The sequence below is a fragment of the Hemicordylus capensis genome, chromosome 1, assembly GCF_027244095.1.
Source record: "Hemicordylus capensis ecotype Gifberg chromosome 1, rHemCap1.1.pri, whole genome shotgun sequence".
NCBI lineage: Eukaryota > Metazoa > Chordata > Lepidosauria > Squamata > Cordylidae > Hemicordylus > Hemicordylus capensis.
In genome coordinates, this window is record NC_069657.1 from 380,019,685 (window position 1) to 380,047,584 (window position 27,900).

Here is a 27,900-nt window from a genome sequence, read left to right on the forward strand (position 1 = left end):
GGCAGTAATTCTGCCTAGAATTCTGAGCTAGAATTCTGCACTCTACACCAACTGAAAACAAAGAGAGACATCTTCATTCTGTATTTGGTCTGATAATTATCATCCAGATTTCTAGAGCCACTATGGGCAGCTTTTGATCTCACCCATAGGCACCAAAAAGAGGATGAACAAGTAATTGCACAAATCTTCACTTCAAACATCCAGTTAACATCTGAAGCAGTGGCTCACACATCTCAGCCATAGGGAGATGTGCCATTTTTACATGCACATCTACCTCACACATGAACCTACGAGGAGAGATGTACAAATCACTGCTATAGACATTACCTGAAAGCATGGAAAGAGACTGTACAGACACTTGCACATTCTCTTTCCAGTGTGTCTGGGTAACATCTGAAGCTATGATTTGTCAGCTGGGGACACAATAATTTTGTTCCTTCTATTAGCAGATCTGTCTCTCAGTTTGACACTATCTCATAAACACACTGCTAGTATATATCATAACTATCCACTACTGACTCCTTAATTATGTTTCTCTCATTTGTCCCATTTTGATGTTCATGCTAAAAAGATGATTCAGATATAAGTGCAAAATTACAGAGAACAGATTATATTAGCAAAAAGAAAGCATGTCATACATAATCAGAAGTTGTGCATTTTTTCTAATTACTTAGTAGTAACCATCAGCAACAGTAAATTTAAAAAATCAATCTCTTGATGATGACATTTTAGTTGAAAGAAAACCATAAGTTACAATTCTAGAAAGATAGCTTCTTTCAACTACTTTCAAAAATTCACTGAACTGCCTAGAGATATCAATGATAAAAGCCTTTGTCGGCTGAAACTTACATGTATAGGTGAGGCAGGGTCAGGCTGAACACTCTAACAAAACAAAACAAAATTCATCACATTAGCAATGGGTTTACATCTTTGCACTTATTATAAAACCCAAAGTGGATGGGAAATACATTCATGCTCTTCTCCTTTTTTACCTTTAGAAGGGAGTATTGGCAACTTGCCATAATAAGACAGAACAGGAGGACCCAAATATCTTTGCAAAAACCTTGGTTCATAATTAGAAAGCCAAGAAAAGAAACAAGGATTACTAGTAGAATTGCCAAAATGTTTTCCTTAAGATCTTCTGTCCTGTAAGAATAAAACACATTGTTTTGAAAATGGGAGAAATAAAACCGTAAGAATAAAACTTCTAAATATCTGTGTTTGGGGGTACAAGGTGCTGAGAAAAGTTGAAACCAAAGGATTTTACTTTGTTATAGCCCTGTAATTATGGCAAGTCCATTAATTTACACAAGTCTTCAGTGTGCTTAACCTTCTTTGGATTCTATCTGTATGCCCCAAACCAAATATCCATGTTTGCTGCAATATATACATACACAGAACTCTGTGTAGGCTTGTCCATACGGAGTTGACCCCTCCACTGTAGTGAACAGAAAAGCCTTATGGGCAAGAGGGTTCTGTGTGCACACTGAAGCTCTTGTACCTGAAGAAGACCACTGGAGTCAAACAAACAGGGAGAGGCACAACGTAAGAATGGTAGGGGGCTACCACTACCCCCCATGTTTTAGACCACATGTGATTATTCCTCACAAGCACCTATTTTCTTGCAGTTCACTGATTCTACACAATGATCAGTGTATATATATCCCCATGTAATTGTTTACAACTAGGTATACATGCCAAAAGTACACATCCCTCTACTTAAAAGAAAGGATGACAGATTGAGCTGAGTGCCTTACACTTTATATATTTCTATTTAAAAATCACTATGTTGTTAAACTACACTGCTTTTTCTGAAATTTAATATTGCACATATCTAAGAGTGGGCTTTTAAAATTATCTGAGAATGTTCCCTCTGCTTTACTGATATCTGAAATGGCTTCACCGGCAAAGGCTCTTATGTATGCATAAGAGACCTGGGGCACTTATTCACAATCCGAAGGGGGTGGTTTGGGGCTGTGAAGAGTCCTTACTCCATCCTGGATAGATGAGCAGAGCCTCTATTGGGCTCTGCAACCTCTGCTCCCAGACAAGTGCCACAGCAGCGAGCTTGGAACAGGGAAGTATACCCGAGAATCAGGAGAACCTTCCTACAAAGCACTGCACTGCCAGGAGAAGGGAAAACCCCTTTGTAGCACAGCCACCCTCTGGCCACAAAGGGGAAGGAGGTGGGACAAGTCCCATTAAAGCCATTGATCATAGAGTGGGTCGTACAGAGCGACACATTCACAGATCACAGCCCCTCCAGTCACAGCACTCTCTAAAAACCATGGTAGCCAGCTGCTGAGATCTGCAAATGGAGCAGAAAGCAGGCACACAAACCTAGGTACCAAGGGTCCTGCTGTGCACTAACTTAGGTTAAGACTGGGGATTAGGAGCAGGGTTACCCAGATTCAGACTACCGGGGCTTGGGGATTTTGCCCTGGTTAATGAGCATGCAAGCCTGGGTTAGAGGTAAATAACCCAGGTTTAAGAGGCTTTCTGAGTGTCTCGTATACATGCATAGGCTGGCCACAAGACTCTGCTAGCTGGCATGGAATTAATATACTGGAGGTCATTCACACAATCAAACTGTTCTACCCTGGTTTGGGAGCTGTGTGCTCTCCCAATTTTCAGCTGCATGGAAGCAAGATGGGAGGAAAACCTGGGTAGCTTTTCCTCCTACCTTGTTTCCACACAATCACTTCTACCCTGGTTTTCCTCTTATCTTTCAAACAACCAAAAATTGGGAGCACCTACAGCGCCCAAACCTGGTTTTTCATTGTGCGAATTACCTGAGTTTTTGGAATAAAAACTTACTTTTTCTTAAACACCCCCACACATGGAATGTGCACAAAGCCACGGGGGGTGGGGGAGAGTGGTAGCTTTAAAAGGAGGCACACAAGTCTTACTTGCTCCTCAACTGCCCCCCACTGAGGTGTTGTCAGTTCTAAAAAGTAGCTGCGCCCAGCAGCCTGCGTGTCGGCCATGTGTGTGCCAATGCCATGCACAGGGTGCTGGGGCAGCAGAGCAGATAAGACCTGTGTGCCTCCTTTTAAAGCTACTGTTTGCTCCCTGCTGATATGATTAGGCTGTGGCAACTCAAATTGTTTTGGCTCCTCTAATGAGGTGCCGAAAAGTTTCAGGCACATCCCTAACACACACACGACCACCTGCACCACACATTTTGAGTCTTTAAAACTGTGTGAAAACCCATGGAAATCCATGAGCACTGGCTAGTTAAGGCTCATAAAACAGAACTCCTGCTTGTGTATCTCAGTGTAATTGTTTCGCCAAAACTCCAGGCAATGGACATCTTTAAAAGCCACAATTGCGATTATGCCTCAGGGTAACTATACATCTGGTCAATTCATTGATTCTGCACATGAAGCTTCAAACTATTTACATTGGCAGCAGATCTGTTTTGTTTAAATACTGATCTACCTCAATGTCATGGCCCTGGCTTCAAGTAGTGGCCAGAAAACAAATTCAGAAGAGAGGGATGCCTGAAGGTCCTTGGAACACTGCAGTATGGTGGCATGGACTACAGAGGTACCAGTCAGAGATTCTAACACCAGTCCTAGTCACCTAGAGCCCCCTGAGCTAGAACCCCCTAGCCCAGAACTCCCTGAGGAACCACTACTCTTGCTCCCAAGGACTTTCTAATTTCTACCCCTTATTTGGCAAAGATGGCAATGTACCAATAACGTACTATTGCTATTTTGAAGTTTAATTTTGAATACATCCATGAGTAGTCTTTCAAACTTTACTGTCAATCTTGCCCCACCGTCAACTGAATTATCTTTGCTCTTCCTCTTGAAATCTCACTTCCACCTGTTCTGAGGAACAAATGAATGTCATTAATCCAGTGTAAATATTTTTTTAAGCTTACCTATCTAGCAGTGCCAACAAGGTAAGTCGATCATACCAGATTTTTATCCATTTTCCAGGACATACAAAAAATTTGTAAAACTGTCTGTTAATTCTTCTTTGTGCTGATGAACAGGAAGAATCCTCAAGGTCTTGACTAAGATGCTTTAAAATAAAACCAAAGATGAATAAAATTGTGTTTTGTTTCCACAGCATTGTATTGTCTAAGATGAAGTTATGCAATTCCATACCTATTGCTTTTCACAATGGAAACAGATGAACAAAGCTTTGTATTCAGGAAGTTTTAATAGATTTCATTTTGTTCTGTGTTCACAATCAAATTTGCATTGTGTGTAAAAACTAGGTTACATTCACTGTAGTTAAGAGGTACCATTTATAATACATAGAAACAAAATAATGCAATTTATTTTATCCAAAACTATTTTTTGACCATAAGGTGTTGCCTATGCTTAGGACCTACCAGGCCATGAGTTTAATGACTTGAAAATAATAATAAAAATTCCTTTATTTCTCTGAACAAACTAAATTGAAATGCCCTTCCCAGGGAAGCCTGCTTGGCCCCATCTTTATTTCCATTCTTCCATCTCATTAAGATCTGGCTTCTTCTTGTCAAACTGTGTTTTACCCACTGCTGTACTTGTGGGGATGGATTTTTTTCCTTCCTGAAATAATTAACCAAATAACCTGAAATATTGTACATCACTATATAATTATAAAACAAATCATCCTAATCCTAACAACAGGTAAATCAATCGATCCAAATTATAAGATTATCTGCCTGTTTTTGTGTTTCTATGATTTATATAGCAGCACAATTTATATGCATGGTGATTTAAAGTTAATGTGAAGGCAGGTCCCTGCCTCAAAGGGCTTACAATCTAAAAACACACAAAGGGAGACAGCAAAGGAAAGAAAAGTAAATGGATGCATTGGTAAACAGGGAAAGAATAAAACTGATTATTTCAGCTACACATAATTATTATTAAAAATATTTTCAACAAAGTACATAAAGGGGTTTATACTGCAAGGGGAATAAGAAAATGGTTCTGTTTCCCAAAGAGGCTCACAACCTTAAAAGAAATGGGGGGGAGGGGGAGGGGACCAAAAACAGCCACTGGGAGGGATGCTATGCTGGGTTGAATATAGAGGGACAGTTTCTCTCTTCCTGCACATTTTAATTATTAAGAGCCATAATTTTAAAAGGTGCCACTTTGCCAAGTTAGCAGGGTGACAATGTTTAGTTCCAGTGGAACAAAGTGATTGTTACAGTCTATTTTATTGATTTTTTTAATCAATAAAATTACTTTCCAACCCTGTTCTTGCTGAATAAAATATTGTTTACATTTAATCATTATTCTTTAAAACATATTAATTCAAAGCTTGCAACAAAAGACAATTAGCTTCATTTTGAAGCTAGACCGAACCCACACGGCTATTACTGAAATAAGTCGCTAGCCCAACTATTTTCTTCCATGTTGGACATTTCAACATAACATTTGCCTCTATGGCAGAGCTCTGAGAAAGATTTCTATGAAGGCATATACATGCAAGACATTATATCAGAATGAGTCATCCACATGGAATTATTCACTCTGTCAGGGCCACGGGCAGGGTACCTGAATCTAGCCCTGCTGTATGTAGCCTCCAAAACAGGATCTCTAGGAGTCATCTAAAGCAGCATAATTACATAGAATCGATTTGAAACAAGGACCCAGCAAACGAGGTGTTGACACTTTGGCAGTCAAATAGAAAATGAGAAGATGGTACCACCAACTGCCAATTTCAGCAGAAGCACGGAGCACATGCAGGGCAAAGCGGGTGTAACAAAGAGCTAGTTAATCTATCCATGAGGCCCCTGCACAGGCGCAGAACCCATTCCTTATTAATGCAACGGATCACAATCCATAAGAACATCCCTGATGGATCAGGCCCAAGGCCCAAGGCCCATCTAGTCCAGCATCCTGTTTCACACAGTGGCGCACCAGATGCCTCTGGGAATCCCACAGGCAAGAGCTGAGAGTATGCCCTCTCTCCTACTCCCCTGCAACTGGTATTTAGAGACATCTTACCTGAGGTTGGAGGCAGGGGCGTAACTGGGGAAAACAGCGCCCAGGACAAGCTCTGCCTCTGAAATTGAGCCCCCTCGCCCCGCCCCCCCACATCCTAACCCTATACCTGCGCCCTGGCCGGCGGCCGGTCCAACGGAGTCGTCGTGTGCCCCCTGGGATGGCTTGTGGGGAGTGAGCACAGCGGTGGCAGGCGGCGGCGGATCGCCGAGTACAGAGTGACGCCGAGGCCTGCCATCTGGCCCGGCGTGGCTTCCCAACTGCAAGGCGCACCTGCACAGTTCATTCTATGAACTGCGCAGGCATGCCTGTGCAGTTGGGAAGCCACGCCGGGCCAGACGGCAGGCCTCGGCGTCGCTCTGTACTCTGCGATCTGCCGCCGCCCACCACCGCCGCGCGGTCGCTAAACGATAGGGGGGCTGACGACCTTAGCGACCGCGCGGCGGCGGCGGGCAGCGGTGGATCGCCGAGTACAGAGCGATGCTGAGGCCTGCCGTCTGGCCTGGCATGGCTTCCCAACTGAACAGGCGTGCCTGCGCAGTTCACAGAATGAACTGCGCAGGCGCGCCTAGCAGTTGGGACGCGACGCCGGGCCAGACGGCAGGCCTCGGCGTCGCTCTGTACTCAGCGATCCGCCGCCGCCCGCCACCGCCGCGCTCACTCCCCACAAGCCATCCCAGGGGGCACACGACGACTCCGTCGGGCCGCCTGCCGGCCAGGGCACAGGTAGCGGCGGCACCGCAAGCTGGCAAGAGCGTGCGGCTGCCACCCTGGGAAAAAATTTTTTTTTCAGGGATCGGGGGGGTGGTCATGGCACTTTTTGCCCCCCCCCCACGTGGCCCACCAAAGTGGCGCCCAGGGCACGTGCCCTGCCTGCCCCCCCTATAGTTACGCGTCTGGTTGGAGGTGGCCTATAGCCCTCAGACTAGTAGCCATAGATAGACCTGTCCTTCATGAAATTATCTAAACCTCTCTTAAAGACATCCAGGCTGTTGCCACATTGTGTAGCAGAGAATTCCATAGGTTAATTATGTGTTCTGTTAAAAAGTACTGCCTTTTGCTGGTCGTAAATTTCTTGGCAATCAGTTTCATGGGATGACCCCTGGTTCTAGTGTTATGCGGGAGGGAGAAAAATATTTCTGTATCAACTTTCTCCACACCATGCATGATTTTATAGAACTCTATCATGTCTCCTCTCAGTTATCTTTTTTCTAAACTAAAAAGCCCCTTGCCTCATATGGAAGGTGCTATCTACCACATGCACGATGAGCACTGTTACACTTCCACAAGTGGATGTCTTATCTGCACTAAAAAGGAGATTTGCACAAGAGCACTATAGTGCTCTTGCACAAAAGTTCTCATTAAGACAAATGAGACAAATGTTGCACAACTGCAAGTAGGTTTGAGGCTGAGCAACATTGGTTTGGAATGCAACTCCTCCCATAAGAGATACGCTGCTCTGGATGTCAGTCCCTGTGTTCAGGAACAGAAGGTTGGAGTGCAGCAGGCAGGAAGTAGCCTTATATTGGCTAGGTTAGACAAGAAGACCAGACTCCTAGTAGTTAGAACAGACCAATTCATATTGCCTGCTAATCAGAGGTTGGTGTTAGACACCTTAGTTCCCTTCTGTGCCCAAACTCTGGGGCCCAAGGACACACAGCCCCAGGTGTGTCCTCAACTGGTTCCCACAGTTCCCAACTAGACTGGGCTAGAGCCATAGACCACAAGGCTTCCATAACATTCCCTAATACACACACAGGAGGCCTCAGAAAGCACATTGAGCCATGTGTCTGCCCAAAATGTTGCCCATGCTTATGTCTTCACAGGAATCATTCCAAAAGCTGTCCTACAGAGGCAACGGTTGTGTCCGGCCTGCCAGTTCAAAAAGCTTGCAGTAGAAAAACCACAAAAAATGCATCAATATTTTTAAATATATTGTAGTGAGAGGCAGATAAGGTTTATACATTTCAAGCTAAAATAGCTCTCCATCAGGAGATAAACTAAAAAGATAATGCCTGACATGACACACACCTTGCATTCACATGTAACATGGAACTGTAGGTCCAATGGACCCGCGCTTCTATGCCCTCCCCATCTGCATTCAGATGTTCAGATGAGCGTCCTCTCTGCTGTCAGCAAAACTGCAAAGAGGCGGGGGAGCTGGAGGTGCAGGCTTCTTTCTTCCTTGAAAGACAGCCTGCACAGAAGCTTCCTCCCTCAACTTCAATCCAACCGAACACAGCTTCCAATACTGCATTCGGACGGCAGGGAGGTTCCATGGACCCTCAGTTTGAAGCAGCGAAACTTCACTACAAACCAAGGGCTCAAACTGGAGACGCGTTAGTGCGACCTTGGGTCACGCTCTGGATGGAACTGGAGTTGGCTGGGTTCGGACATAACAGTAAGGAAACCGCAGTTCCCTCCAATTCTGAGCCCCTGTTATGTGCAAATGCAGCCAAAGAGCACCATAGGTGATTCTGCAACATCTGTGCTGCTTCAGACATCTATATTGAAATGCTGTAGTGCAAGAGCGCTCTTGTGCTAAATCTGTAAAATTCCGCAGTTGCACTTGCATGATACTACAGTCACTGGAAATAATGGCTGTAACATTGTGTAAGCAGTTTTACATATTAGTGCAAGTGTGCTTTTGCACCAACAGTTCAAGAATTGTTGTAAATGTCCACAGCTGTGTAGGTGGTGTATAACTGCCTGTGGTATGCTGCACATCATATCAGTCACTGATTATGATTAATGAACATATTAATAGAATGAATATCAAATTAGCCTGATCCAAAAGGAACAGCAATTGGGGGGGGGGCGGCAGCGGGGAGAGACACAGAAGGACTAATATCTGTACTGTCTCCACAACTGAGAGCACCTATGGGGTCTTTTTTGCATGGCCACATTAAAGTAAACAGATATTTCGACATACTGTACATCAGTAGGGATGTGCACAAACTGTCATTCAGCTGAATCGGCAGTGGGGGAGTTACCTTAAAGGGGAGGAAGCTCATCCCCCCCCCCCACCACATTTCCCCCGCTGGCACTGTCATGAAAACCGCTGGTGCAGGGCAGCAGTGTACCTCCTTGCTGCCCTGGCCAATGTTGGACCGGAAGTGGCCGGTGCACGTGAGCGTGCATGACGTGTGCACACGCACCAGTCACTTCTGATCCTACGCTGGCTGGAGCAGCAAGGAGGTACGCTGCCGCCCCGCACTAGCGGTTTTCATGACAGTGCTGGCAGGGGAAACGTGGGGGGGCGGGTTGAGACCCTCCCCACTCCTTAAAGGTAGGCCCGCTGCCATCGAAACCAGTCTGTGCACATCCCTATACATTAATATTTCTAGGATAAGAAACTGAATACTTTTAAAAACAAATCACCCTAATCACAATGATAGGGAATTCCATGAAGTGATTTATTGAGATCTCACTTCGTAGAACATATTTACACAACACGATTTTAAAAAACGTAACAGGGACTGAGGTATTACACGGTACCCGTGGAGTTTCTGAAAGGGTTCTCCGTGCCACCATCAATAAGAGCTGCTGTTGCAATGCACTTGGCCCATGATCACCAGAGGATGCTTCTTGGCTCTCGGAGGTAGATGTACTAGAGGAGCTGAAATGGGTTTCACTGCATACAAGATAAAAAGGAACAGAATTAATTTAGTGATTAATGCAATGCATTGAAAAGACCAAGATGCTTTAGGAACTGATCTTACAACCTGCAGGCTCCCAACTAATTATATGGAATCCTCACTCAACCTTCTGCTAATAAAAATTTACACAATATTTCCAGCATGCCAAATGGGTTTCAGTCTGATCTCAAATCAGTCTCCTAAAATCTATGGGGCAGGTCATTTTATAGAATTTTAATTTTACAATTAGAAAACTGAATCATTTACCGATCAGTAGACCACCCAAAATAACTGAAATAATAATTCCATAATGATTAATAAATGGAAGCTGGTTTAGGAAACACAAGGAACCTCAGAAGCCTAGCAGAGCAGTTAAGAGAGTGTGGTAGCTTCTAGTCAGCTAACAATGGCCAAAATGGTGTGAAGTGTTCTGTTGCTGGAATGCTCGGTACCAGGGTTGCTGCTGATGCACAGGCAGCTCCAACACTTTTAAGAATGAGTGGCTGCACAAGCAGCACTATCATAGTTATTCCTGGATGCTGCAATGGGAATAACTGGGGAAGTACTACTAGTGCAACCACTTATTCTCAACAGCATCAGTGTTGCTTGTGTGTTTGCAGCAGCCTCAACACTTAGGAACATAAGGAGAAACATAGGAATCTGCCATATACCAAGTCAGACCATTGGTCCATGTAGCTCAGTATTGTTTACACAGACTGGCATCAGCTTCTCCAAGGCTGCAGGCAGGAATCTCTCACAGCTTTATCTTGGAGATGCCAGGGAAGGAACTTAGAATCTTCTGCATGCAAGCATGCAGATGCTCTTCCCAGAGCAGCTCCATCCCCTAAGGGGAATATCTTATAGTGCTCACGCATGTTGTCTAGCATTCATATGCAACCAGGGCAGACCCTGCTTAGCAAAGGACCACAAGAGCTCATGTCAGTCAACTACCACAAGACCTCATGTCAGCCAATTACAATATTAAAGCAATAGTTCTAAGCCAATCCTTAGTTCTAAAACAGTTCTAAGGGGGAATTGGACAGCTGCCCATGTTGAACATATATTTAGAACACCACTTGGTGGACCTAGATTCTTTATCACTGGACACACAATCCACTAAGCACTCCTATAGTACAGAAACCTGTCCCAAGCATGGCCAAGATATTTAACTTCCTACTACCCACTGCACATTAAAAGGTGGCAGTTGTTTGAACATGAAACTTTGCAAATTGCCATGAGACATTCATCCACTGAGAGTCTCACCACCTAGGTCAATGAGCAGGGGTGCAGACTTCCCCTAAGCATCTGAGGAGTTTTCCTCCTCAGTTTACTCAACTCCTCTCTCTGAAAGTGTCTTTATTCTCCCTTCAAAAATTTTTAAGAAAGTTGCTCCTCAAGCATCCCCTGTCTGTACCCCTATCAGTGAGACTTCTCATGAAGTATAGTTGTGTCATTATGGTGCAATTCATGAAGTTGGGGGATTTGTCCCACATATACTTGCAAAGAACCTCTGCTGCACAGACAAGAAAGATCATATATGAACATACATACGAAACTACCTTATACTGAGTTAGACCATTGGTCTATCTAGGTCGTCCATAAGTGGCGCAGCGGGGAAATGCTTGATTAACAAGCAGAAGGTTGCCGGTTTGAATCCCCGCTGGTACTATATCGGGCAGCAGCGATATAGGAAGATGCTGAAAGGTATCATCTCATACTGTGTGGGAGGATGCAATGGTAAATCCCTCCTGTATTCTACCAAAGAATACCACAGGGCTCTGTGGGCACCAGGAGTCGAAATCAACTTGACGGCACACTTTACCTTACTTATCTAGGTCAACATTGTCTACACTGACCGGCAACATTTCTCCAGGGTTTAAGACAGAGATCATTCCTAGCCCTAACTGAAAATGCAAGGACTGAACTAGGAACTTCTGCATGCAAATAATGTACTATACCACTGATGTGGTGTTCCCATTATAGACACTACCGGGTGACATCCACACTAATGCCACACCAACACAAAGTTTTCCATTACATGGATTGGGGGGGGGGGAGTTTCTGGCAATCTCTCCTTTCCTCTGCAGATCCTATAGATCCCCAAACTATAAAACTGGGAGGAATTACTGACAATTGTGCCCTGTCTCACATGACAGGAAACCCTGCTGCTTCAGTAGTCTGGATGTCAACTATTGCTTTAACAAGCATCACTGTGGACATCCCCTTCAACTGTAAGCACAACCTCTAGGTAAAATTTATCTCACAAAGACCTGGGATGAATGCAAAAGTTGCTTTTTGAAATCAGATGTTGTTGTCACCAAAATAAGGCTCTGACATATCATTATTTTGACCACTGAAGGCAGGAGCTATAGGGGTTGTATATGTCCATGCTCTGAATGTAGACAACCAGTTCATTGAAAAATGATCCATATAGTTTTAAAATAATTGTTGTCTGTATTTGATCTGTTTGCATATCTCACTCTCATTAAGAATTCCACATAACAGTACTTGAGATATCCTAGCAATCACATCTATGGAGTACAACTCAGTATGAAATTTCTTAACTTCAGATGCCGTGGCATCAATCATGCATGTATGAATGGACCTATACTGAGTGCTGATGCATGGCCTGTTGTTTTTTCCTTGATGTCTGCCTCTGCACAGAAGATGCAGTTCAACATAAACAGCAGAATCCTAGGCATGGCTACTCAGAAATAATAAAGAGTCAGTGGGGCTTAATCCCAAATAAGTGTACATAGGATTACAGGCTTACAGAATGAATCATGCATTCATCCCAAGTCTCCTTGAGCTTATACTTGAAAGAGATGTGAAGGAACATAATGCCACATACAATGCAAGTGGAAATAGGGGCATCTTTGATAGAAAATGGAGAAATTGTTTTGAATGGCTCTGGTTTGATACTTTTTTAACCTTCTCTATCTGGGCTAAGGGCAGGGGAACACTTCCAGGTGACCTGAAAACTTCTCTAAGCTTACCATGTCTACAGGCAATATACAGTTGGTAGCAAGAAGAGAAATCTTTATTCATTGGACTCCTACACTACGTTATACATTTTAGATGAATTGAAACAGATTTTTAAAATATCTTTTTAAATCCAACTCAGTTTCTCCCATTTTCCTTTCTTCAATTCTGTGTTATTCAAATGCTCTTCAAAGCCTGAATGGTATAATTTTCACACACTTAAATATATTCAAAAAATGCATGCTGTCTCAGATGACAATCACCACACAAACACTGAATACCAATAAGAAATCTAGCCATTTTGTTTGCATTTCTGAACGATATATATTATATAACTGGATAAACAAGAGCAGGACACAAATGCAGAATTTGAAGTGTTTGGGTCATTTATCAAATCTGTGTAAAATAGAGTCTAATGTAGCAAACTAGACAATATTGGTAATGGAACAAATAAAAGCATTTTGAAATGTAAATTAGTAACTAAAAATCTATACAAGCATGTTTTACATGCATAATCTTAAGGAAAGTGATACAGTGCCCTCTACTGATGCACTAGAACTTAATTTGTTTATAGTGGCCTTTTGTTCATTTGACAAGAAATCTAGTCATAACTGTCACAAAACAGGCATTTCATGTGTGTCCATAGCCAATATATAGAAATTCATTTTCTTCAGATAAATATTCAAACAATGTTCTCTGATCAAGCCCTGTGAGTCTTAACTCAGGTGACAATCAAAACTGTGTAAATTGAAGGGATGCCAATGAAATTTCTAGGCAGGCTTGGAAACAAATTTCAGGGGTTCATCAAAACCCACCAAAAAGAGGCAAACTTTACCCATCCCCAGTTTCTCCTCTCACGCCGATTACAATGCAACATAGAAGAACTGCTGTTTCCCTCACTAGAGGAATAGCTCCATTCCAGGGGCAGAGTGGGGGCTTTTGAAGGGCTTCTATCAAAGACAACCACACAGCTCTGTGGTCGCCAGGAGTTGACAACGACTCGAAGGCACAACTTTATTTTACCCTAGAAAATGCTGGGAAGGGGAAAAAAGTCACCCCTCTCACAGGGCTTCCCCAGGGTTATAGGGTACCTTGTGAGGGGCTGTCTTTCCTCCCTCCCTCCCACTTAAAATAAGCTAAGAGATGTTCTCCCTTGTGTTCCTAGGGTGCTGCTTTTTTGAGGCTTGAATGACAAACAAGATTATTTCCTATTTGGGAGAAAACAACTTGGCTCATTTCCGAGTATCTGAGGTGATTTGGGGGAAGCGTGTTCATCTCTAGTAAATTATTAGTTTAGCCAAGATACTGAGGGCCTGGAATACTGAAAACTGCACCCTGCACAAGAAACTCCGCTAAAATGGGGAAACAAGTTTCTAAGGATCAGTCTAGCCCATGCTGTGCTGATTTTATTTATGATTTTATTTATTTTCATAAGCAGGTGCAAATGTCAGGCTCATGTGCTCCCTTCCTCATTTTGAAAAAACAAGTTTTTGCTTGCAGTTTACAACAAGTCCCGGTCATTCATTTCACCAAAGTATACTAAACTGAGATTTGTTAAACCACAGTTTAATCTTAAATCAGGACATCCAACTAAGATCTGATCCTGGTGTGAGAGTGACAAACTATTTATTTGCTATGTTCAGAGGAGACAAGAAACTGCAGAGGGTTTTTTTGCAAATCATAAGCAGAACTTTTAACCTCCTCTATTCTGCCTTTCATGAAGCAGAGGAGAAAAGGAGACTCCTGGCAACCACAGAGGCCTGTGGTTGTCTTTGGTAGAATATAAGAGGGTTTTATCATTGTCATCTCCCGTGCAGTATGAGATGATGTTTTTCAGCATCTTCCTATATCACTGCTGCCCAATATAGGTGTCTTCTATAGTCTGTGAAACATACCAGCGGGGATTCGAACCAGCAACCTCTTGCTCCCTAAGCAAGCTACTTCCTGACTGCACCATTAGGTGGCTCACTTTAGGAACACAAAAATTTCAAAAGTCAATTTTAAAAACTCTGAGGCATTCACACAATCAAAAACTGTGTTCTACCCATATTTGGGATCTCTGTGTGCTCCCAATTTTGGTTGTGTGGAGGCAAGGTAAGAGGAAAACCTGGGCAGAAGTGACCGTGTGGAAGCAAGTTAGGAGGAAAAGCGACCCAGGTTTTCCTCCTCCCTTGCTTCCATACAATCACTTCAACCACACAACTGAAAATTAGGAGCACCCATAGCTCCCAAACCCAGGAAGAAAATAGTTTTTGATTGTGTGAATGACTTCCCTGTGTCTAAATTTAACTATTCAGTAAAAGCTGCTCCTGAATAGTTTGCTGAATAGTTTGCAAGGCAGGAGTAAAAGAGGTTAAAAGCAACTGACTATGAAGTCAGTGACAGATCTTCTGTTAATTGCAACCCGGACCCAAAGTTCAATTTTAATGTTCTTTTGTAAAATACACCGTAAGATATAAAACATAAATACGTCATTAAATATTCTAAAATAACACAACTGGAAGATAGAAAGATTATGAAGATTATACTAAAACTTGGTATTTAGCTTTTCAAAATAGCTTCCTTGAATTCTTTAAGAAGAAAAATCATTTCCTTATGAACTTCCAAATGATGCACCTGTCTTTAGATTGCTACAGAGGTAGTTGGTTGATTAAAGACATTTGCTGCCACCATGTGGCAATGCTACCCTCATTCCCTTTTCTCCAAACATTTGTGGTATGATCTAAATTGCCAGCTCTAGGGTTGTGCAGAACTGGTTCAAACTGAACCAGGTTCAGTTCAAACCACCTCAGTTCAACCGGTTCAAACTCAAACCAGACCGGCCTAAAAAAAAAAAAAAGGTTCGAACCGGTTTGAGGGCTATGCTTGAGGGCTATATTCGGTGAGAATTCCCCTTTACAAGCAAAGGGGTGGTGGAATCCTTTAAAAATCCTCTAAGGCTATCAGCAACCAAGCCACCCGGCGTGGGAGTCTGTCCAGAAAGGGAAGAAACAGAGAGGTTGTTGAGTCTTCAGAGCCAGAAGCAGAGCAGGGTATGGCAAGTGACAGAGTTCCAGTCAGAAACCAGTCTGGGTCACAGAGGCTAACACATGGCTAGGAATCTTTCTGGCTCAGGTTAGGGGCTGGTAAATGCTCCACAAAAGGTGTGTTGTCTTCCAACGCCTGACTGCAAGCTGCAGATGTGATTTATAGTCTGAGCTGATAACCCTCAGCTGGCAGGGATTCAGGAATTATCAGCTTTCTGAAAGAGCCGCCTACTTCTCCTGATGGTTTCCAGCTGATGGTGCCGTCTTGTGACTCTCCTCTGTTGTGGAGTCATTGGGGGATGCCTGTTTAACTCATCACCTGATTCCTCAGTCCCTGACTCTGCTGCCTCAGACTGCTGTGTTTGTTCTGGAACAACAGCTGGACCTGCTTTGGCTATTTCTTGGGAACTGACAGCCAGGCTCTGTCCCCCAGGTACCTCTGCATCGGCTAGAGGGCTGTCAGTATCCCCCTCCTCCCCACTATCTGAGACCAGGGGCGTGACAATGGCCATGTCTTCTAAGTGGTCACACAAACGGCCTCCATACATGACCAGAGATCAGACAAATGGCCTCCACACATCCACAGAGACTGGAACCAGGCTGCCACCTGCCCGCACTGCTGCGCGGGAGCGCTGGAGTTTAGAGGAGCCGTTGCCACTGCACTGCCATTGGCAGCAGTAAAGTGTCCACTTGCCGCCCTCTCCCAGGCTGCCCTTATGAGACTTTTAAAGGATTCCCCCACCCATTTGCTTGTGAAGGGGAACCCTCAGGGGCATAGCCCTTGAACCAGGTCGAACCGGTTCAACTGAACAGACTGGACCGCTGGCTGGTTTGATCAAAGCAGCTCATGGACCAGCAGTTTGGTTTGAATTCTAACAAAAACACCAAACCTGTTTCCATGCACATCCCAAGCTAGCTTTCCAGTATTAACCAATGCAAATAAGATCTAAATGCAATATATTCCTTTTTGTTCCGACATCTTTTATGTTGTTTGGCTTACAGTAAAATTACAATTCCATTATGCCATGATATTTTGAGCAGGGATGCTCACGAACCACAGTTCATGCACTGGTTCGAATACAAACTGGTTCGTGGTTTGGCCAACCAATTTATTCCGGTTGTCACCCCCCAAAACTGGTTTGATGGTTTGAGTGTGGCACCGCCGGTGGGGGGGGGGGAGCAGCAGCGGCAGCAAGCAGTACCTTTTGCTAACCATGCAAATGGCTTCCACGCATGCACAGAGGCCACATGCATGCCAGTGGCATGCACATGTTGCTGAAGGGAGCACTGCCACAGCAGGAAGCTGCAAGGAACAGTGGGCACGCAGGTAAGGACCTGCACTATTCACTTTTTAAAGGTAATGCTTCCCCCCACATGCCGCAGTCTCACTGCCAAACCAGTTTGTGGGTCAGCCATACCAGAACAAACCAGTTCACTGAACCAGCTCTTATTTGAACCAGTGCATGAACCGCAGTTCGTGCACATCCCTAATTTTTGAGTAACTATGGAAAAGACACTTTCATTTCAGTAATCTTAAACAATATGTTGAAAGATAGTGGCTGCCATCCTGATTAAGGCAGTAGCAGAGCACCAGAAATATGTGCCCATGCAGCAAAGAGCTTTCTTAGCTGTGCAGTGCAGAGCGGGCAGCATTGGAGTGTGATTTTATCTAACAATCAGATTGTCGGAAAGGGTCTAGTAAACATCATAAATGCTTCTACGAGGGAGGGTAGGGTGCCTTAAGGAGTCTTATCATTAGACCATACTTGGGGGGAAACCTACCTTAGGAAAACCTACCCTCAGTTAGGCAAATATAGGTCTGCCTCTAATCTCCCATGGTTGGTGATTAGGAAGCTGGTGGCCTCTAAGCTCCAGACAGTCCTGGAAGAAACTGATTATCTAGACCCATTTACAACTGGCTTTTGGGCAGGCTATAGGATTGAGACTGCCTTCATCGGCCTGATGGATCAATTAGATATTGACAGAGGGAGTGTGACACTGCTGATCCTTTCTGATCTCTCGGCAGCTTTCGATACCATCAACCACGGTATCTTTCTGGGTCGCCTGAGGGAGGTGGGATTAGGTGGCACTGTTCCACCTCTGAGGTATATTTCAGATGGTGTCACGTGGAGACATCAGCTCTGCAAAGCAAGAGTTACTGTATGGAGTTCCACAAGGCTCCATACTCTCTCCAACACTTTTTAACATCTACAGGAAATCACTGGGAAAAATCATCAGGAGATTTGGTGCAGGGTGTTATGAATATGCCAATGACACACAAATCTATTTCTCTTGATCAGCTTCATCAGGAAATGTCACAACTTCCCTAAATGCCTGCCTGGTGGCGGTAATGGGCTGGATGAGGGATAACAACTGAGGCTGAACCCAAATTCATTCATTCGATTTCGATTTCATTCATTCGATTTCTATACCGCCCTTCCAAAAATGGCTCAGGGCGGTTTACACGGAGAAATAACAAAGAAATAAGGCAGAGGTACTGATTGTGGGGGGTCCAGACCAGTGTTCCCTCTAACAGGGATTCCCAGATGTTGTTGACTACAACTCCTATAATGCCCAAGCAAAAGCCATTACAGCTGGGGATTGTGGGAGTTGTAGTCAACATCTGGGAATTCCTGTTAGAGGGAACACTGGTCCAGACCCAAGATATGGCTTAGATCTGCCTGTTCTCGATGGAGTTACACTCCCCCTGAAAATCAGGTACACAGCTTGAGTGCGCTCCTGGATCCAAAACGCTCTCTAGTTTCTCAGGCTGAGACAGTGAACAGGAGTGCTTTTTATCAGCTTCAGCTGATATGTCAGCTACACTCATTTTTTGAGGTAGATAACCTTAAAAAGGTAATACATACACTCCAGCATTGCACTGACTGCCAATATGTTTCAAAACAAAATACAAAGAACTGGTCATTACCTATAAATCCCTGAATGGCTTGGGTCCAGGGTATTTAAGAGACAACTTTCTTTGTCATGAACTCTGCTGCCTATTAAGATCATCTGGGGAGGTTCAATTACGGTTGCCACTGGCTCGTCTGGAGGTGGCTCAAGGCCGGGCCTTCTCTACGGCTATCCCATTCTCTGTACTCCCTGTCAGAAAAAGAGCTTCTCCATCTCAGATTGCTTTTTGAAACACCATAAAGACACACCTGTTTTCTTAGGCTTTTAATTAAAATGTTTTTATCCTGAGAAATTATTTTAACTGTTTCACTCTGTGCATTGTTTTTAATTGTTATTGTTTTGTAAAAGTGCTTTGTTTTTATATTGTAATTTGGGTTGTGTACATCACCTAGAGATGTATATATCAGGTGGTATAGAAATATGAAAAATAAATGATAATTAAATAAATTTTCACTAATCTCTGCTTCTCACAGAAATGGCCTGCACTCTTCAAAAGTGTATCCGTGAGGATCATACAGGGACATCTTTTTGGAGGGTACAAAGCATTTCCAGGAGAAGCAGAGATCGGCTTAAATTGCCCTCCCCCATGCACTGTGGGCACTTTTTTCTGGTATGCTGCCCCTGCCTTAGTCAAGATTTCAGTCACCATCTGAAATCTTTCATCATAGAAACTTTTAGTTTCCATTGGGGTTGCCATGTTTGTTCCACAAAAACAATGAAAACTCTCATGGCAACTTATAAACTAGCAAGTTTGTTATAGCATAAGCATCTGTGGTTCATGGTGTGTGTGTGTGTGTGTGTGTGTGTGAGAGAGAGAGAGAGAGAGAGAGACAGACAGACAGACAGACAGACCTTCCTACGGAGAATAATATTTCATGCATTTGATGAAATGGACTGTAAGACTTGAAAGCTTATACAACTAACAGTCTGCCTGCACACACACACACACACACACACACGGACACGCACATATATATATAATAGCCTACCATATACATGTGTGCCAGCAGACTCCTTGTTTTAAGGTGCAAGAAGAGTCCTTGTTTTAAGATACAGTACTTTTTACTCAGGGTGCTTGTGAAATTACCCAAGTTAAAAATTGAAAATTGGTTGATCATACATGAGTGAGGAAAAAGTCACTTGAAATATACCTTTTGAAAGAATACTCTAAAGCCTTAAAGGCTGACCCTGAGTCTCTCACAACTTTCAGCCTTCTCACCTGGAACCTCAACTTGTGAACTGGGATACGCTGAACAAAAACAAAACTATATGTTCAAATTAATCATCTTAAATGAACCTGTTATGTGTAATAACCAACCTGGAAATTTCAGCCTTCAAAGAATGAACAATGAAAATGGAGGTGGTGGCAGGTGGAGGAGGAATATTGCTTTCCTTTCTAGTTTGTGTTCTTTGAAAATTCAGTGAGTGTGTGGTGTTTTTTTAAAGTGACTCAAACTTAGCTACCTAGGGTGAATTGTGTTCATATGTATTCATCAACACATTTGTTAAGGGACAGCCAATATATAATAGTCTCACCTTAGATGTCATAATTATCAAACTGACAATGACTGCAGAAAATTGATTGCAGCATAACTAATGGCACTGGTTTCATTCTGTAGATTATCCATTGTAATCCAGCAGTTCCAGTAAGAGTTGACAGCTCTTCTACCAGAGTTTGCTGCTGTGCCATTAACAGCAACAGACATTAGCAGGGGATAATGCTCAACTCCAAGCTCTACAGAACAAACTATTGTTAAATAGCAGAAGGTCAGGTTGTGGTGTGTTTTCCGATCAGCTAGTGGTCTTGAGTTCGGTGTGTCCACAGTGATACAGTACATATTGCCTACCCCATTATCCTGATGGCTAGGGAATTTGATTATGCATCTCCCAGTATTGAAAGGAACAAGATAGTCCTTGCTGTCCCAAAGCTACATCTGCATACAACTACCCTGGCCCCTCTTTTCCCAAGCCTTGGATCACAGCCATATGAATAAAGCCACTCTGTAAACAATACCAAAGGCATTAAGTCTGTAATTCTGTACACACTTCCTTGAGATCACATCCTGGCAAAATCAGTGAAGCTAACTTGCAAGTACATGTATACAGGACCACAGTGCAAAAGTATTTCTTCTTCTTCTAAAATACAATATGAATGAAAGTCTCCTGGAAGCCCAAAGCTAGCTATTAATAAGTCTCATAAATCCTCAGAGAGCACATGGATTTTTGTGTGCAGTACAGTAGATATCTGTCAAATGCCAGCATCCTCTCTGCATCAGTAATAAGAACCAGCAGCTTACTGCTAGAGCTGTCATTTAAAATCGCCTTGGTGACTGGTGAGGAGAGGAGAAGTCTGCCTTTTTGATGCCATTCACTGCTAAAGAACTTTAAAAAGAAGACTATTCCTGGTTCAACAAAAAGCCTGAAGTGCAGGGTACATTTGCAGAGAAGTGGAGAATATTGTGATGTTGAAAAATGTCAGCAATGAATACAATTGCCCAGGAGATCTCTGCTATCATTAAGGTGTTCTGATAGATGCCTTTTGTGCAATACAAAGCACTCTGTAGCTAGTTATTTATGGGCATGTATCTGAATTGAGTATGTAGTCTTACTACACTGAAATTCTCTGGCCTGCCTGAGGCCAGACACACTTGTATTTTACAACATTTAAGAACTTGCTTTAGCAGGGTGTTTTAAAATTAACCTTCCTCCTAGTCACTAGCAGAAAATCCCTGTCTTTGCAGCAATTAATTCTTTGTAGCCTGTGGGCTTCTACTGCTACTGAAAGATGAATATGTCCTAAAAACAAACAAGACAAATTAATCATGAGGTTTTCAACTGCATTCTCTCTCTCTGATGGAACGCATTTTATATTATAAAGTTGTTAACAGACTTACTATAAGTCAAGGCGAGAGTGCACTATTTGGTCTGCTTTTTGCACTTTTGTGTGTAAAAAATAAAAGAGCAGAAAGAGAAGAGAGGAGCAGTTCAGGGAGAAGTAATTCATACCAAATTTAGAGGCAGCTTCACTATGATTATTAGATGCTACAGATTTTTTAAAAATTCAATGACAACTGCATACCATCAGGATACAAATACATTAAACAAGTAGGTGAGGCCTTTTGTTGACCAGTCAAAGTCATGTTGCATAGATTACACTTATAGGCAAGTTCAAGAAATTAAATATATGTAATAGATTTATTTTTTTAATGTGTTGGAGAAAGAGAAGTAAAAGAACAGTTTGAAATTTGTAGGATTTCATCTTCAGACATTATTCATTTTATTGAATAATTACTATACATGGTGAAATTTGAATCACAGTAAATTTGAATCTGAGAAAGATCTTCTTCTCTTGAGCATGATGTTGTTTATAATTTGTTGAACTAATTATTGAGTCTAAGAAAACTGTTTAGAACAACAGATAAAATCTGAGGATTATATTCAGAATTTCTGCTACAAAATACCAAAAAAATTGTAAAAAGTAGTGGCTGGTTCGTGTATGCAAAATTTGGTATCTGTAGGTAATTGAGAAATGTGACTCTCTTTTGCACAAACACACCCACAAACTCTTCAAAATATATAGTAGATAAATACAAAATATAACAAAAATGACCTGCTTGCTATTTTAATTATTTTTAAGTATATAATCAAGATTCTCCTTGCCTTAGATTTGAAATTTGTATCGAATATTTTTTAATCTTTATATTCTATTGTATTTTTCGTGTTGTCCATAAAGGCCAGCTGTCCTTACTCCCGAGGACAGAGTGGTGAGGGGGCCCAAGAAGACAGGGACGGGTGGCAGCCGGGGAGAAGTGAAGGAAAGAAAGCCAACAGGCAGGGACTCAGCTCCAGCAGAGGAGGGGCAGAGCCCTGAAAGAGCCAAAGGGAAAGCGCACGTGGATAACATCAGCAGCATGCCTCCTGATGGGAGGGGGTCTGAGCAGGAGGAGGGAGGAGAGGGAGAGGAATTGGCAGAAGCTGTAAATGGTAGACAATTACAGGGAATAAAGAGGGGCATTAGCCCCATAACTGGGGGTGGCATAGGAGGAGCATAGGAGGAGCCTATGAGGAGGCATAGGAGGAGCCTATAAGGCTACTATGAGGAGGCATAGGAGGAGCCGGCTGAGGATGAGAGGCTGGCTGGTGGCGAGTGTCAGGACCACCCAGAGAGGGGCAGACACAAGGAGCAAGCAGCCTGGGACGGAGGAGGCAGAAGATGACGCTCAACCCCCTCCCCATCCCTGCTCTGAGGTAAGCCCAGCCATGCTTGGTCAAGGGGACAGGGACATGTAGCTAGACACATGTTTTCTGCAAATATTAAAATAAAATAAAATGAATCACTTGTTACTGGCTGGTCACTATGAGATAGGGATGCTTGACTAGATGGGCCTTCTGGTCCAATACTTGATATTATATATTCACACGTATTCCTCAAAGACTCCTGAGAAAACTTAGCAGTCATAGGGGACAAGTACAAGTGTGGATTGCTAACTGGTTGAAAGACAGGAAACAGAGGGTAGGGATAAATGCAGAGTTTTCACAATGGAGGGAAGTAAGAAGTTGGGTCCCCCAGGGATCTGTACTGGGACTGGTGCTTTTTAATTTATTCATAAATCATCTAGAAGCAGGGGTAAGCAGCGAGGTGGCCAAATTTGCAGATGATACTAAACACTTCCGGGTAGTGGAATCCAAAACGGATTGTGAGCAGCTCCAAAAGGATCTCTCTGGACTGGGGGAGTGGGCGACAAACTGGCAAATGCGGTTCAATGTTAGCAAGTGCAAGGTGATGCACATTGGGACGAAAAACCCCAACTTCAAGTATACGCTGATGGGATCTGAGCTGTTGGTGACTGACCAGGAGAGGGATCCTGGGGTCGTGGTGGACAGCTTGTTGAAAGTGTCAACTCAATGTGCGGAAGCTGTGAAAAAGGCCAATTGCATCCTAGGGATCATTGGGAAGGGGACTGAAAATAAAATGGCTAATATTATAATGCCCTTATACAAAACTGTGGTGCAGCCACTCCTGGAGTACTGCGTACAATTCTGGTCACCACATCTATAAAAGGACATTGTAGAACTGGAAAAGGTGCAGAAGAGGGCAACCAAGATGATCAGGGGCCTAGAGCACCTTTCTTATGAGGCAAGGCTACAACACCTGGTATTTAGTTTAGAAAAAAGACGACTGTGAGGAGACATGATAGAGGTCTATAAAATCATGCATGGTGTGGAGAAAGTGGATAGAGAGAAATTCTTCTCCCTCTCAAATAACACTAGAACCAGGGGTCATCCCATGCAATTGATTGCCAGAAAATCTAGGACCAACAAACTTAAGTACTTTTTCACACAATGCATAATCAACTTGTGGAATTCTCTGCCACAAGATGCGTTGACAGCCAACAACCTGGATGGCTTTAAGAGCGGTTTGGATAACTTCATGGAGGAGAGGTCTCTCAACGGCTACTAGGGATGTGCACAGACCACGGAGGCGCGGTCCGACGCCAGGCGGGGGTTGCTTTAAGGGCGGGGGGGTTGTACTTACCCCTCCCGCCGCTTTTCCCCCTCCGGCGCACCATTTTTAAGCAAAATCTTTGGGGCGACAGCGTTCCTCCCTGCCGCCCCTGCCCCCTTGGTGCTTGCTAAACGCGGAAGTAACTTCTGTATATGTGTATGCCATCGCACGTGCCGCCACCGTGCACACATGCACTGCGCATGTCACAGTGATGTGTGTGACACCCACGGCAGCGGGTGCATGCGCAGAAGTTACTTCCGCTTTTAGCAGGCAACAAGGGGGCAGGGGTGGCAGGGAGGAACGCTGCTGCCCTGAAGATTTTGCTTTAAAATGTAGCGCCGGAGGGGGGAAAGCGGCAGGAGAGGTAAGTACAACCCCTCCCCCACGCCCTTAAAGAAACACACCCCTGCGGCGTCAGATCGTCAGACCGCCGGACCAGCGAACCGATTTGCAGGCCTCTTACATGGCCTGCGAACCGGTTTGTACACATCCCTAATGGCTACTAGTCGTAGGGCTCTAGGCCACCTGCAGCCTCAAAGGCAGGATGCCTCTGAGTACCAGTTGCAGGGGAGTAAAAGCAGGAGGGAGGGCATGCCCTCAACTCCTGCCTGTAGGCTTCCAGCGGCATCTGGTGGGCCACTGTGTGAAACAGAATGCTGGACTAGATGGGCCTTAGGCCTGATCCAACAGGGCTGTTCTTATGTTCTTACCTTCCTTCAAGGCGATCGGGATGGCATGCAAGAGGTTATCCCATTTTATTTTCACAACATTGTGAGATAGTTTAGGCTGAAAGATGTCCCCCTAATATAATAATCTGTTTTTTACACTACATTGGCTTTCCTCAGCCAACTCACTTCTTAAACAAATAACTTCCTCCAAGCTCCACTCCCACCTGCTACCTAGCCCCATCTCGGACATCTCACAGTGAAAGCAGGAAGCCAGTAAAGTTGACCATCTAGCTCATGTTTCCAAAACCAGTTACCTGGATAGACAAGAGCGGGATCAACATATAGAATAGCTGGCTCCCATAGTACCTAAGGCAGGGCTGGCCCTCCAGCTGTTATTGGGTTACAACTCCCATCATCCCTGGCTACTAGCCACTGAGACTAGGGATGATGGAGTTGTAGGCCAACAACAGCTGAAGGGCCGCCGTTTGACATCCCTGTTCCAAGGCAATAAGGGCATCTTGTTAAATTGTTACATCTGGATGCATGCCTAGCAATGTTTTCATTTTTCCTCCCAATAATACAAAGTTCCTAATAACTCTGATGTGGAGCTTCAGATTTACTTCAGTTTTTGTTTTCTAATATCAGGATTTCAGAATTACTTATTGCAGTTTTGATCCATTATTATTTATATACAGTTTTTCAATTTTCAACCATTTGACACATATTGTAAAATATACAATATATAGTGCTGAGCATATACTATAAACTCAGGGCTGCAATCCTAAATATTATTATTATTATTATTATTATTAACAACAACAACAACAACAACAACAACCACTGGAACACTGAATAATAATAATAACACTGGAACATCTGCAAAAAATACAAGCTACCTGTAGCCAAAAAGTGGTGGGACCATAAAATTGAAAAAGTTGAAGAAAATGAAGATGTAAAAATATTATGGGACTTCCAACTACAAACAGACAAACATCTGCCACACAATACACCAGATATCACTGTAGTCGAGAAGAAAGAAAAACAAGTTAAAATAATCGACATAGCAATACCAGGGGATAGCAGAATAGGAGAAAAAGAAATAGAAAAAATCACCAAATACAAAGATCTACAAATTGAAATTGAAAGGCTGTGGCAGAAAAAGACCAAAATAATCCCTGTGGTAATTGGCGCCCTGGGTGCAGTTCCAAAAGACCTTGAAGGGCACCTCAACACCATAGGGGCCACAGAAATCACCATCAGCCAATCACAAAAAGCAACTTTACTGGGAACAGCCTATATTCTGCGACAATATCTATAACAACAGCAACAACATTGACAATAAAATTCAGCCATCCTAGGTCCTTGGTAAGGACTCGATGTCTGGATAAAACAAACCAGTCAATAACACCTGTCTGGCTGTGTGAACAAGAGATAATAATAATAATAATTCGATTTCTATACCGCCCTTCCAAAAATGGCTCAGGGTGGTTTACATAGAGAAATAATAAATAAATAAACACATTTACTGAGAGAATAAGCCCCATAAGCTTAACTTACTTCTGAGTAAAAATACTTAGGATTGTACCGCATGGCAGTAATCCTATGCCCACTTGCCTGCGAGTAAGCCCCATTGAACACAATAGTACTTACTTCTCAGTAACAGGTATAGGACTACTCTGCACTTCAAGGAAAGCAAAGCCCATACATATTCTTATATGGCATATTTGTTTAGCTCACTATGATTGCAGATTGATTTGTAGTAACACAATAATGTAGTGATTGTTTCTATTTTAAACTTTAAAACTTCAATAAAATACAAATACAAAATAATCTTAGTCAAAAATAATTATGAAATATTTGATGCATGAGAACAAAAAGGATGTGGAAACTAAAAGGCAGAAGACCAGTTCTAGTTAGGAAGAGAGAGAGAGAGCGCGCGCAAGGAGGATAATTTTGAGATGGCAGCTTGCTTTTGATTCTAGGTTTTTAAAAATATGGAACAGTGGGGAAGTTGTACAACAGCAATGTAGAGAAATCATTCCCTCACAGCCAATACGAAAAATGGGCAACCAATATCCCACAAAGTTCAGGCATTTTCTAGCATTTCTAGAATGGGCCCACAACTTTATGGTGGTTTCTGGGCCTGTTCTGGAAACTCGTGAGAAGTAGGCATCCCTCATCCTGTGTCACCCTGGCCATGTTGTATATACTGTCTGAGTCTGGAGGCCTACTGGTATGCCAAGGGGTAATGATATTACTGCCCATTTAGCATATAGAGGCAGTAATGAGACATAGAGGGGGCCTCAAAAAGATGAGAGAAGGTCTATCATGGTCCATAACTTGCATCAATGGAACACTGAGGTTTGTAGTCATAATCTCTCGCTGGCAAAACATCCAGATCTGTGCCAAATTATTCATACAGTACAATAATTTAGCACAGTCCTGAGATCTGCTGCCCCAAAATTGTTCTTTGGACTCAAAGAATGCATTTTGAACAATGTAGGCTTAGTGGGGAAATGACTTGACTAGCAAGCCACAGGTTGCCAGTTTGAATCCCCGCTAGTATATTTCCCAGACTATGGGAAACACCTATATTGGGCAGCAGTGATAAAGGAAGATGCTTGAAGGAATCATCTCATACTGTGCGAGAGGAGGCAATGGTAAACCCCTCCTGTATTCTACCAAAGATAACCACAGGGCTATCTTTGTGGTCGCCAGGAGTCGACACTGACTCGATGGCACGCTTTACTTTACCTTTAGATTCCCTATATATTTACATTCCAATAGCTGGCAGTGTGGTCAAATCAAAAACAAATTTTTCTAGTAAGAGCTAATCTGCTTACTTCCCTTTTACTATCCCTACAACTGGACTAAATTTGGTCCAAATTGGTTAGGTAGTTCACAGGTTAGCCCACTTGCACCTCAAACGTTTACGTGTCTGCCATCTTGAATTGGGGTGGATGACATCATCACAAACTACGCCATTGCAGTGTCCCTACAACTGTACCCAATTTGGTTCATATTGGTCCAGGCATTGTGAAGTTGATGGGGGGACACACGGATGCACACGGATGCACACACACACACACACACACACACACACACACGGAATGCCAGGTGATCTCATAAGCCTACTGGAAAGTAGACTAAAAAAGGGGGACATTTTAAAAGCAGATCAGAATACCTATTTTGCCCTTTAATTTATTACACATA

General features: G+C 43.2%; 1 protein-coding gene across 11 annotated transcripts in view; it reads right to left on the bottom strand.

Moving 5' to 3' along the window:
• Positions 1–27,900, bottom strand: part of PCNX2 (pecanex 2) — a 248,572-nt gene that overhangs the window by 196,439 nt on the left and 24,233 nt on the right. For all 11 annotated transcript variants that reach the window (XR_008316831.1, XM_053299148.1, XM_053299173.1 and 8 more), the window contains 4 exons: positions 9,453–9,588; positions 3,890–4,032; positions 993–1,146; positions 850–882 (listed from right to left, as the gene is read on the bottom strand). Coding sequence is in view for 10 of the 11 variants with exons in the window: in XM_053299148.1 (XP_053155123.1) it covers positions 850–882; positions 993–1,146; positions 3,890–4,032; positions 9,453–9,588 (466 nt within the window). In the remaining variant the exon portion in view is untranslated. The remainder of the gene's footprint in view (positions 1–849; positions 883–992; positions 1,147–3,889; positions 4,033–9,452; positions 9,589–27,900) is intronic.